The sequence below is a fragment of the Vombatus ursinus genome, unplaced genomic scaffold, assembly GCF_900497805.2.
Source record: "Vombatus ursinus unplaced genomic scaffold, bare-nosed wombat genome assembly UNPS02005659.1, whole genome shotgun sequence".
In the NCBI taxonomy this organism is placed as follows: Eukaryota; Metazoa; Chordata; class Mammalia; order Diprotodontia; family Vombatidae; genus Vombatus; species Vombatus ursinus.
The window spans coordinates 2,141,071-2,151,392 of record NW_020945437.1 but is presented as its reverse complement, the minus strand read 5'-3'; the positions used below and the strand labels follow the sequence as shown (position 1 = coordinate 2,151,392).

Here is a 10,322-nt window from a genome sequence, read left to right as displayed (position 1 = left end):
TGACAACTAATAAGTGTCTGAGGCCAGATTTGAACTCAGGAAGATAAGTCTTCCTGACTTCAGGCATGGCATTCTACATTAAATTACATGGTTCTTAAAATGGATTTTTGCTACAGGCCTTTTCTCACCCCTTTGAGCCCCTACAGGATAATGAGCCTAATTCTAACAGCAGCAGCTCACATCTTAACCACTCTGATGTCTCCCCACAGGATTTTCCAGAGTTCCTTAATTGGAACCCTTTGCTAGACATAAACAGCCCCCAAGAATACAATTCATCAAAATATTAAAACTTTCGGGGCAGCTAGGTGGCACAGTGGATAGAGCACCGTCCCTGAAGTCAGGAAGACCTGAGTTCAAATCCGGCCTCTGACCAAACACTTGACACGTACTAGCTGTGTGACCTTGGGCAAGTCACTTAACCCCGACTGCCTCACAAAAACAAAACAAAAACAAAATATTAGAAGTTTTACATACTTGTTTGTTTTGTGTGCATGTGTTCAAACCAGCTTTCTCTCCAAGGTTAATTAGACTAATAAGAATCCTGGGAGAATTATTGAACAGTTCACTCATCTAATACAGACTTATCTCCAAATGTGAAGAAGGTACAATAACAGTTCATAGATTCAGAGATGGAAGGGGCCTCAGATATCACCCAGTCTTCACCCTCATCTTACCCAAGAGGAAACTGAAGACCAACAAGGGCTTTTTCTTGTGTTTGTGGTCACACAGATAGTAAGTGAAAGAATCAAGATTTGAACTGACGTCTTAGCCTTCATTCAGTTATATTTCTACTGTACCACGTCACTTTACAAATTGACCATCTAAAATCATAGATAAGCTGGAAGGAACCTTAGAGATCAACTAAGGCAACTCATTGTACAAATGAGAACATGGAAGCCTAAAGAATTTTAGTGACTTACAGGTGATCATACAGCTAGTTCATGGTGAAGCCATAAATGTCTATGTAAACTGCTTATCCCTCAGTTCTTAGGACTGCTAGACCCATGCTCTTTCCATTAAAGTACACTGCTCTGTTGACTTTGACGTTTGGGAAATTCTCCCATTCACGATATATGCTCATGGGCTTTCAGATGACACCATCTCTACTCTTGATTCTTCATCATTACATAGATTTCGCAGGATCTCAAGAGTTAAAGCGAAAGGACTTTCGAAGTCATCTAGTCCAACCAGTTCATTTTACACATGAGGAAGCAGGCCCATACAGGGTAAGAGACTTGACCAAGATCACAAAGGTAGTGACAGATGGGATAGGAATCTAGGATTTTGACACCAGAACTAATGTTCTTTCCACTACAGCCCTCATGAATTCCCTTTGGAGAAATTTTACTAGCCCTAACAATATCTATCAGCAGATTGGACATGTGCCATAAATTCCCTTCAGTGACCTGCACACATAAAGTGCTTAAGGAATGTGTGTCAAGCTGAATTAAAATTGATTCTGTGAAAACAAATGTGCTTCTACTAGCAGCTTCCTTTCAAGGCCAAAAATTGGGTCATCTTCCTGGCCCCTGAGCTCTGAGAGACTCTCTAAGCTGCCCTCAGGTGGGCAGTGATCCAGGAAGTCATCCCTGGGAGGAGGATTCTGTTTCTGTTGCTAAGATCAACAGGTACATGTAGCAAAGATTAAAAATATGTCCTTTTGACAGGCAAGTTAGAGTAGTTACCAGGTGATTGCTTCTTCTCTCTCCTAGATGATTTATGAAGCCAGCAGGGTAAACTGATATTTATATAAACTGGGTAACTCAATAAAGGTGCCAAGGGGAAATTATAAGGGATTGAAAGTTAGGGAGAAAGGGAGAGCCTTCTCAAAGACTTTTGAACCATGGGAGAGAGAAGTCAAAAACTTCACCATGAACCAATAAGGAATGGGAGAGAGATATGCTTATGATGTGAAAGGTGATTCCTCTAGCATCCAGGAGACCTCCTTGGTGTGTCTTGAGGCTGAAAGGGCTACAGTACAAAAGATGAGATTAACTATTTACCTTCTAATTCAATTTATGAAATGCACAACACAACTTGCAAGTTTCTTCTGAGTCTGGAGTAGTCTACACCAGTGATTCCCAACCTCTGAGCCACAGACCCTAGAACTGTAGTTATTGCAAAACGTAACTGAATACAGGAATCCATAAAGAAACATGCTTTCTATAGACTGTCACATGTATTTGCTCTTCAAATGTATGTGGATGCTACTGATTATTAAAACACAAAATAATTTTAAAAAAAACTAATTCATAGCAGCTTTTGTAAATAGGGTCCTGAATTTGACATCAAGGAGACAATGGTTTCAACAATTTTGAAAGACCTAAGAATCCTAATCAACACAAATGACAAACCATGACTGCAAATGACTGATGATAAAGAATACTACCCACCTTCTGACAAGGAGATGATGGACTAAATAAGCAGAATGAGAAATATATTTTTGGACACTGCTATTGAGGTAACTTATTTTTGCTTGACTATGCATTGTTTGTTACAAGGGATTGTTTTTCTATTTTTCAGGGAAAGAGGGAAAGTTAAAAGAGAGAAATAATTGCTTGTTAGTTGAAAATTATAGAATTTTTTTTAAACTTGGGTTCAAATTCCATTTTTGACACTTACTAGTAGTATGATCCACTCAGGATCTCTGGAAACTCTGGAGCACTTATGTACTTGTCATGTATTTCATCTTTTCCATACCATTTACAGATTTTCTCAATTGATATAAATAGTACAACTATTATGTGTGGGTCCATGAAACTGTTTTGCTTTAAAAAGAGGTTTTCATCCCTGGGAAACTTAGGAAGCATTGGTGAACAATGCTGTTTCTCAAGATTCAAACTCTTGCACCAAAGCCATTCCACTGTAATTTCAACAATGTAACTGTTGAAGCACGCTTTTGTTTCAATTAAATATTGATGTGTGCTACAAAGGAAGGTGTATGCTCAGTGTGCAGGTGGGAAGGAAAGAACAGGAACAATAATGCAAAGGAGAGAGGAATTGACGAAGTTCCCTGGCATACTGCGGGGCATTTTGTCTTTTCTTATTTTTCTATGGCAGCTAAACGTTGTTGGAGGTGGCAGCCGAGTGAATAGAGTGCTGGATTTAGACACAATTAGACCTGAGTTCAAATCCTATTCCGAACACTTACACTACCTGCATGACCCTGTACAAGTCAGAGAGATATTTCAAAATGGACGACCCATACGCATCTCAAATTCAACATATCCAAAAGATAAATCCCTTACCTTTCCCCAAAACTCATCCCTCTTCCAAACTTCCCACTTATTGTTGAGGGTGCCACCAGCCTTCAGTCATCCATGTTTAAGAGTATCAATATCATCTTTGACTCTTCACTCACTCCACAAATTTAAACATTTGCCAAATCTTGTCATTTCTATCTCCAATTTTCACACACATCTGCTCTCTACTCAGTCACCACCCTCACTCGGATCCTTATTACCTATTATCTATTCCTTAGTGTGTAGTAATAGCCTACTTGGTTTACTTATATCATCTCTCCCTTCTCCAATTCATCCTCTACACTGCCACCAAAATTTTACTGAAGGGTGGGTCTAATCATGTCACTCTATTTAAGCTCTGCTAGTTACCCATTAACTCTAGGATCAAATACAAATTCTTCTTTAGTAGTTAAAACTCTCCACAACCTGACCCCTTCATACCTTTCTAATCTTATATGTTACTCTCCACTCCATGCACTCTACAGTCCAGCCATACTAGCCTACTTATTGATCCTCACGCAGCACCTTATATACTATTTCCACGCTTGGAATGTTTTCCTTCCTAGAATCCCTGGTTTCCTTCAAAACTCAGCTCAAGTTCTATCTTCTACATGAATCCTTTCCTGATTTCCCTCAAGCTATGTCTTCCCTCCCAAAATATTCATTTTGTATATATTCTGAATATACTTACATATATACTTGTTGTCTTCCAATTAGAATGAAAGTTCAGGGAGGGCAGTGACCATTTCACTTTTGTCTTTGAGTTCCCAATGCTTAGCTCAGTGCCTGGCACAAAGCACATGCTCAATGTTTGTTGACTAACTTCAAAATAATTTTGTCATCAAGAGGCAGCGCTACATTGAATAGAGGACCAGTCTTACAACTAGGAAAACCTAGATTCAATTACTGCCTTTGACACAAATGAATTAAAAAACATTAAACACTTACCACGTGTTAAAGCACTGTGCTAAGCACTAAGGACACAAAGAGAAAAGCAATAAAGTCCCTCAACTCAAGGAGCTCATACTCTTAATAAGGCAGGAGTCCACAGTCAGATTTAAAGGGTTTCATGAACTTGAATAAGAAAAAATTACACCTTCATTTTCACTAACCTCTAATTGAAATTTAGCATTTCCTTCAAATATTTAAAATTATTGCTTTGAGAAGGCTCCATAGGCTTCAATGATTGTCAAAGGAGTCTATGACCTCCCCCCCCAAAAAAGTTAAGAATTCCTAAAACATGGAGAAACAACAGGTATAAGATTTCAGCTGTAAATAAGATGGAAAGGCCCAGTTGTCCTTAGGGTTCAGATGGTAATATATTTCTGTTGATAACACCTTAGCTGTTTCCCATATTGAACCATGTGACAGTGTCAAGGACTTGGGTGTCAAGAACTTTCTTTTCTGGGTCTTCAGTAGCCATGGCTGCTCAGGAAGCAGGGATTACAACACCTGCAGAAGCAGTTGACAGGTAGCATGCCCACACATACTAGGTTATGTGACCTTGGGGAAGTCACTTAACCTCTTAATGTCCTAAGTAAATAAAACCCTAGGTCACAGAACAATTGCTGATCTGCACTGGTAAGTTCACTGCACCCATGAAACTACAGGTCTGGACCAAAAAACCTTTGTTACTAGACACATTGCCAAACATTAAGTCTTATATAACATATATAATCAAAACTCATAGTGATAGAACATTAGCAGTGATCAGGGTAGGCTAAAATGCTGAAGGACAGGACAACTGAAACAAGTCAAGTTGAAAAGGGTCATTTGAGATAATAGTTCTACATAGCTCTTTCCTCATAATATCCCTGGGAGGGAGGGAGTATCCATATTATCCCCATTTAACAGACAATAAAACTAAGACTCAACAAGTATGAAAGGCTTTTCCACCACCAGTTATAAAAGCCAAAATTCAAACCAGCCCTTCTACGACCAATATTCTTTCCACTATACCCAGCTTCTTCAGAACTACATTGTCATCAAGGATTCTTTTGTATCGTTATCTCATTTCAAAAGTGCACCATCTGAAAATCCTTCTAGTTCTATGCACAGCCTCAAAATGTATTATGTGCCTCAAGAATACCATTTGTTAAATATTTATAGCAGCTCTTGCTGTGATGGCAAAGCACTGGAATTAAGGGGATGCCCATCAATTGAGGAATGGCTGAACAAGTTGTGGTATATGAATGTAATGGAAGACTAATGTGCTGTAAGAAATGATGACCAGGTTAACTTCAGAAAAACCTAGAAAGACTTGTATGGACTGATGCTGAGTGAAGTGAGCAGAACCAGGAAAACGTTGTACACAGTAACAGCCACGATGTGCGATGACCAACTTTGATAGACTTAGCCCTTCTGAGCAATGCAAGGATCTAAGACATCTCTACAAGTCTCATGATGGAAAATGCTATCCACGTCCAAAGAAAGAACTGTGGAGTTTGAATGCAGATGGAAGCATACTATTTGCTATTTTTTTCTTCTGTTTCATTTTGTTTCCTCTTTCTGGTGGTTCCTCCTTTTGGTTCTAATTCTTCCTTACAACATCACTAATGTGAAAATATGTTTAATAGGAATGTATATGTATAGCTTATATCAGACTGTATGCTGTCGTGGGGAGGGAGAAGAGGAGGGAGGGGGAAAAAATTTAAAATTCAAAAGCTTATGGAAATCATTGCTGATAAATCAAAATAAATTAATAAAAAAAATAAATTCTCATGCAAGAAAAAAAAAAAGAATACCATTTGTTTCTCTGGGCTGCAGAGGGCCTACATGTAAAACAAGGACAAGTCAATCTCTGACTTGGGCAAGCTGTAACAAATGAATAAACTACAGCCACTTTGTAGAAATATTAAATGCTAGCTAAATATATAAATAAATAAGTAAATGAATGAATAAATAAAAACATTTCATAATTTATCATAATAGTTTCAATTTGGTCTCCTGACATACAACCAAAAAACAATAACAGATCATCTCATATATCTCTCCCTTATTATCATTATCATTCCACTGCAATCATGTTGGTTCATTTCATAGCTAATAACAACAGGTAACATTTATATAGTCCTTTAAAGTTTGCAGAGATGTATGCAGTAAGGAGGAAATTGATAAAGGGATGGATGAGTGATAGATGGAAGGACAGACAGAGAGAGCAACAGACTGCTCAAAGAGGCAGATATAATTCGACCCCACAAACAACCCTGAGGTAGGTGTTATTATTATTTCTATTTTATATAAAAGAAAACTGAGGCACAGAGTGGTTAAGTGACTTGCCCAGGGTCACAAAGCTAGGAAGTGTCTGGGGCAAGATTTGAACTCAATTCTTCCTCACTCCAAGTCCAGAATTCTATCCAGTATGCTACCTACTTGCCATACTACATAATTTATGCCCACTAAAGTAATATAAAGGGCTAGGAGGGCAATCAACCAAAGCACTGGAAATGCAAATCATATGGCAAAATTTTAAATAAGAAAAATATGTACTGACATTCCTTGCATTCCTTGCAAAATGACCTAAAGATAACCATTAATTATGCATCCCCTTCCAAAATACGCATTTATTAAATAGTAACATTATGCTCAGGAGTAAAGACAACACACATAGAAAACTAATAATTATATTTCATAGACTGCCTTCAATCAGTAGCAAAAGTATATTGTCTCACATACAACATAACATACCATAAAATGGTCCAATATTAACAACAGAATTTCAATATATCATTATCAGGTAGCCTTATGATAGCAGACTATTCTTACTCCAAACACCCCAAGTCCATAAGATCTGTCAAACACCACATTATAAGAACACAGAGACAGAGCAGGAAGGGACCATAAACGTGCATCAAATCCAAACTCTTAACTTTACAGATGAGGAAAGTGAAACTGAGAAAGGTTTAGTGACTTGCCAGGATCCCCAAGCTAGTAGGTGTTTGAATTGGAGTTTGAATCCAGATTGTTCCTGACTCTAAATCTAGTCCTCTAGCCACTACACCATGTTGCCTTGAAAGATTTATATTTGCTTATGCCAAAGATGAAATCATGATTTTCTATTGTCTAAGTTATTTTTTAAAACTTAAAGTCTAACAAAACAAACAGTAGTCAGAACCACTTTGGGAGACTTTTATTAACTTAAATTGGCATTCTTTTGTTTGCTAAGCCCTCAGTAAATATGCTTTATTTGTTCATATACAAAACTACATAACGTTTATTAATAGCACCACAAAATCATAAGATTTTCAGTGCTATAGTATCTTGTAGTGATTAAAATATAATGTCCAAATAATTAATCAGTCACTTCACTGAAATACGTAAGGGAGTACTCTGGGGAGTGTTTGAAAGCACTGCTTATAAATAATGATTGGTACGAAGATAAACGCCTCTGATATAAAACATTATTTCAATACATTTTTCCATTAAAGACTACTTTTTGGACTTATCACTAAGACTAGAAGAAATAAAAGTTTATCTTCAGATTGCATTCACAGGAATCTATTATCAACCGAAAAGTTTCGTATCTGATGACAACAAACAGGCATATTGCAAGTGACGTTTTGTAGCAGAAGCTGAAGGAGGCTGCAACAAAAGAAACCAGATTGCTGCATTACACTTTCTTCACATGAACTGACCACTCTGGATGGTAAAATTAATGTAGATAAGATATTTTAAAGTTTGTGTGCCCAGAAGGCAATCGAAGCCTCCAACTACACAAAAGGAAAAAAAAAACCACAGAACACAGTATTTCAAAGAATATAGAATACTGAACACTTTCAGTAAGTCATAGCAGTCCCAGATCAGAGTGGCAACTGAAACTTCACATCCACCTGAGCTTGTTTAGCTAAGGTGACTATTTCTGAGAGCTTTACCACCTGAAAGAAAAAACAAAGCAGTTTTGTGAGTTACATTTCTACGAAAAGAACAAACAAAATAATCAATTTTTTTCAAAAAAATAATTTTAGGTGTTCATTCAACTTCAAACATGCAGTTTCTAAGTCAGGTATTACCTGGACTTAGCTGCAAAAAAAAAAAAAAAAAGTTATTCCTAAATTGTTATTACTTCCAAATTCATTAGGAAATGTAATTAAGTTAGGCTCAAGGAGTTCCCACTTCTGCCTACTGGCCATTAATTAAGTCATAAATACTTAGCCCCTAGACCTCCAGTCCTCTATTTCCTAAGGCCCACTTGATGTGTTCTTATACGTTCCTGTCAACTCGAGCTGAACTACCTCTTCCTACTCTCTTAATCTGCTAATATCAATATTCTATGAGACTTAAAAAACCTCAGTGTTACCTTTGGCTCATTTCTCCTCCTTTCTATTTTATTCAAAATCTGGTCACTAAGTCCTGCTGATTCTTTTTCCCCTATCCTTCCCTCTATGATCTCAGTATTAGCACTCACTGTAAATCGGTACTCTTCCAAAAATCCACTATGCCATTCCCTAGCCTTATTATCTCACGTCTACATTACTGTAATAATTACATTCCCTATTACCAGCTTACCCCCAATTCAATCCATCCTATATCATTTCTGAAATACTTCATGTCACTACTCTGCTCAAAACTTCACATGGCTCCCAACTAGCTGAAGCATCAAGTCTAACCTCCTCTCAATTACCAGACTTGGTTTTCCAACTATTTGCAAATAGCTACTGTTCTTTAAATAAGCTATATTGTTTTCAAGCTCCTTCTGTAACTGTGCTCTAAACTAAGCATCCTGGAGTATCTACATAGGACTGGTTAAGTCACAGAGCTCCAAAGACCTACATAAGCTCCGAAAAAAGAGAAATGTTTATCTGAGGTCAGATGTTTATCTATGGCCAATAGAGCAGGCAAAGGAGAAGAATTTACCTAGTCAAATGCATCAGATTCTTTATTTGACTTAATCACAACTCACTTTACTCTTCCGTAAAATGAGAGGTTTGGATTCAATGACATGTAAAGTCACTTTCAACTCAATCTGTGATCCCAGGAGCCTACAATCTCTTTTTTCACAGCAATCCACTTACAGTTGTCAAGAAACGAGATTGGTTTCTACTTAAGCATCATGAAAAAATGTTCTGACTCACAGTGCCCTGGAATGTGTGCATTGGGAGGAAATTTAGAGGTCATCCAGCTCAACCTCTTACTCAGTCCATGAATCCCTCTAAAGACACCTCAGACATGTAGTCATTCAGCTTCTGCATGAACACTTGTTGTGATTAGAAGCTATAACCTAGCCAGACATCTCTAGTTAGAACATTCTTCCTTATACTAAGTTGAAATATAACATTAATAAAAACAACAATTATGTTGTAGTTTGTCCTTTATTTTTTTTAGGCAAATGGGGTTAAGTGACTTGCCCAGGGTCACACAGCTTGTAAGTGACAAGTGTTTGGTGTGAGGCCGGATTTGAACTCAGGTCCTCCTGACTCCAGGACCAGTGCTCTATCTACTGTGCCACCTAGCTGCCCTAATTTTTTTTCTTTTTCTTTTTCAGTGCTTTCCACAACATATAAAGAGACAAAGCTTTTACAAAATTTTGATATACTTCTCAACTCTTAGATCATAACATCTGCTTACCATTTTAGCAGCTTCATCCAAGTCGTCACAAGCAAGAATTTTAAGTCCACTATCTGTTATCAATGCTTTGGCATCATCAACTCGTGTACCTGAGGAAGAATCAAATATAAAAATGTATTCAAATGTCTATATAAATATTTAGAATTCCTGTCACCATACATTCTACAAGCAAAACTTTTGAGCCTTCTGAGCCTTGTATAGTACAGTCAGGTAATCCAAAAGTTTATAACCAAACAAGACATCTCAAAAGCCTTAACTCTATATGTTATGACAATAAAATCAAGATATGAATTCACAAATTTCATAAAAATTAAGGGATCTATAAAGTGACACTGTGAAATAAGATGTGACTAATTTGCCCCTAAATGCTGGAAATTTCATGAATTCTACACATTGATATTTATATATAATGTTGTTTCATAAGAAACTCACACTTAAAAGTACCTACATTCTTCAGTATATATAATGTTGTTTCATAAGAAACTCACACTTAAAAGTACCTACATTCTTCAGTAT

The 10,322-nt window shown here is 37.1% G+C and overlaps 1 protein-coding gene across 1 annotated transcript in view; it reads right to left on the bottom strand.

Moving 5' to 3' along the window:
• Positions 1 to 7,356: 7,356 nt before the first annotated feature.
• SUCLA2 (succinate-CoA ligase ADP-forming beta subunit) overlaps positions 7,357 to 10,322 on the bottom strand; it is a 53,004-nt gene continuing 50,038 nt past the window's right edge. Inside the window, exons 10-11 of the mRNA XM_027848322.1 lie at positions 9,807 to 9,895; positions 7,357 to 8,116 (exon numbers count right to left, since the gene is read on the bottom strand). Of these exons, the coding sequence (XP_027704123.1) occupies positions 8,042 to 8,116; positions 9,807 to 9,895 (164 nt within the window). The 3' untranslated portion in view covers positions 7,357 to 8,041. The remainder of the gene's footprint in view (positions 8,117 to 9,806; positions 9,896 to 10,322) is intronic.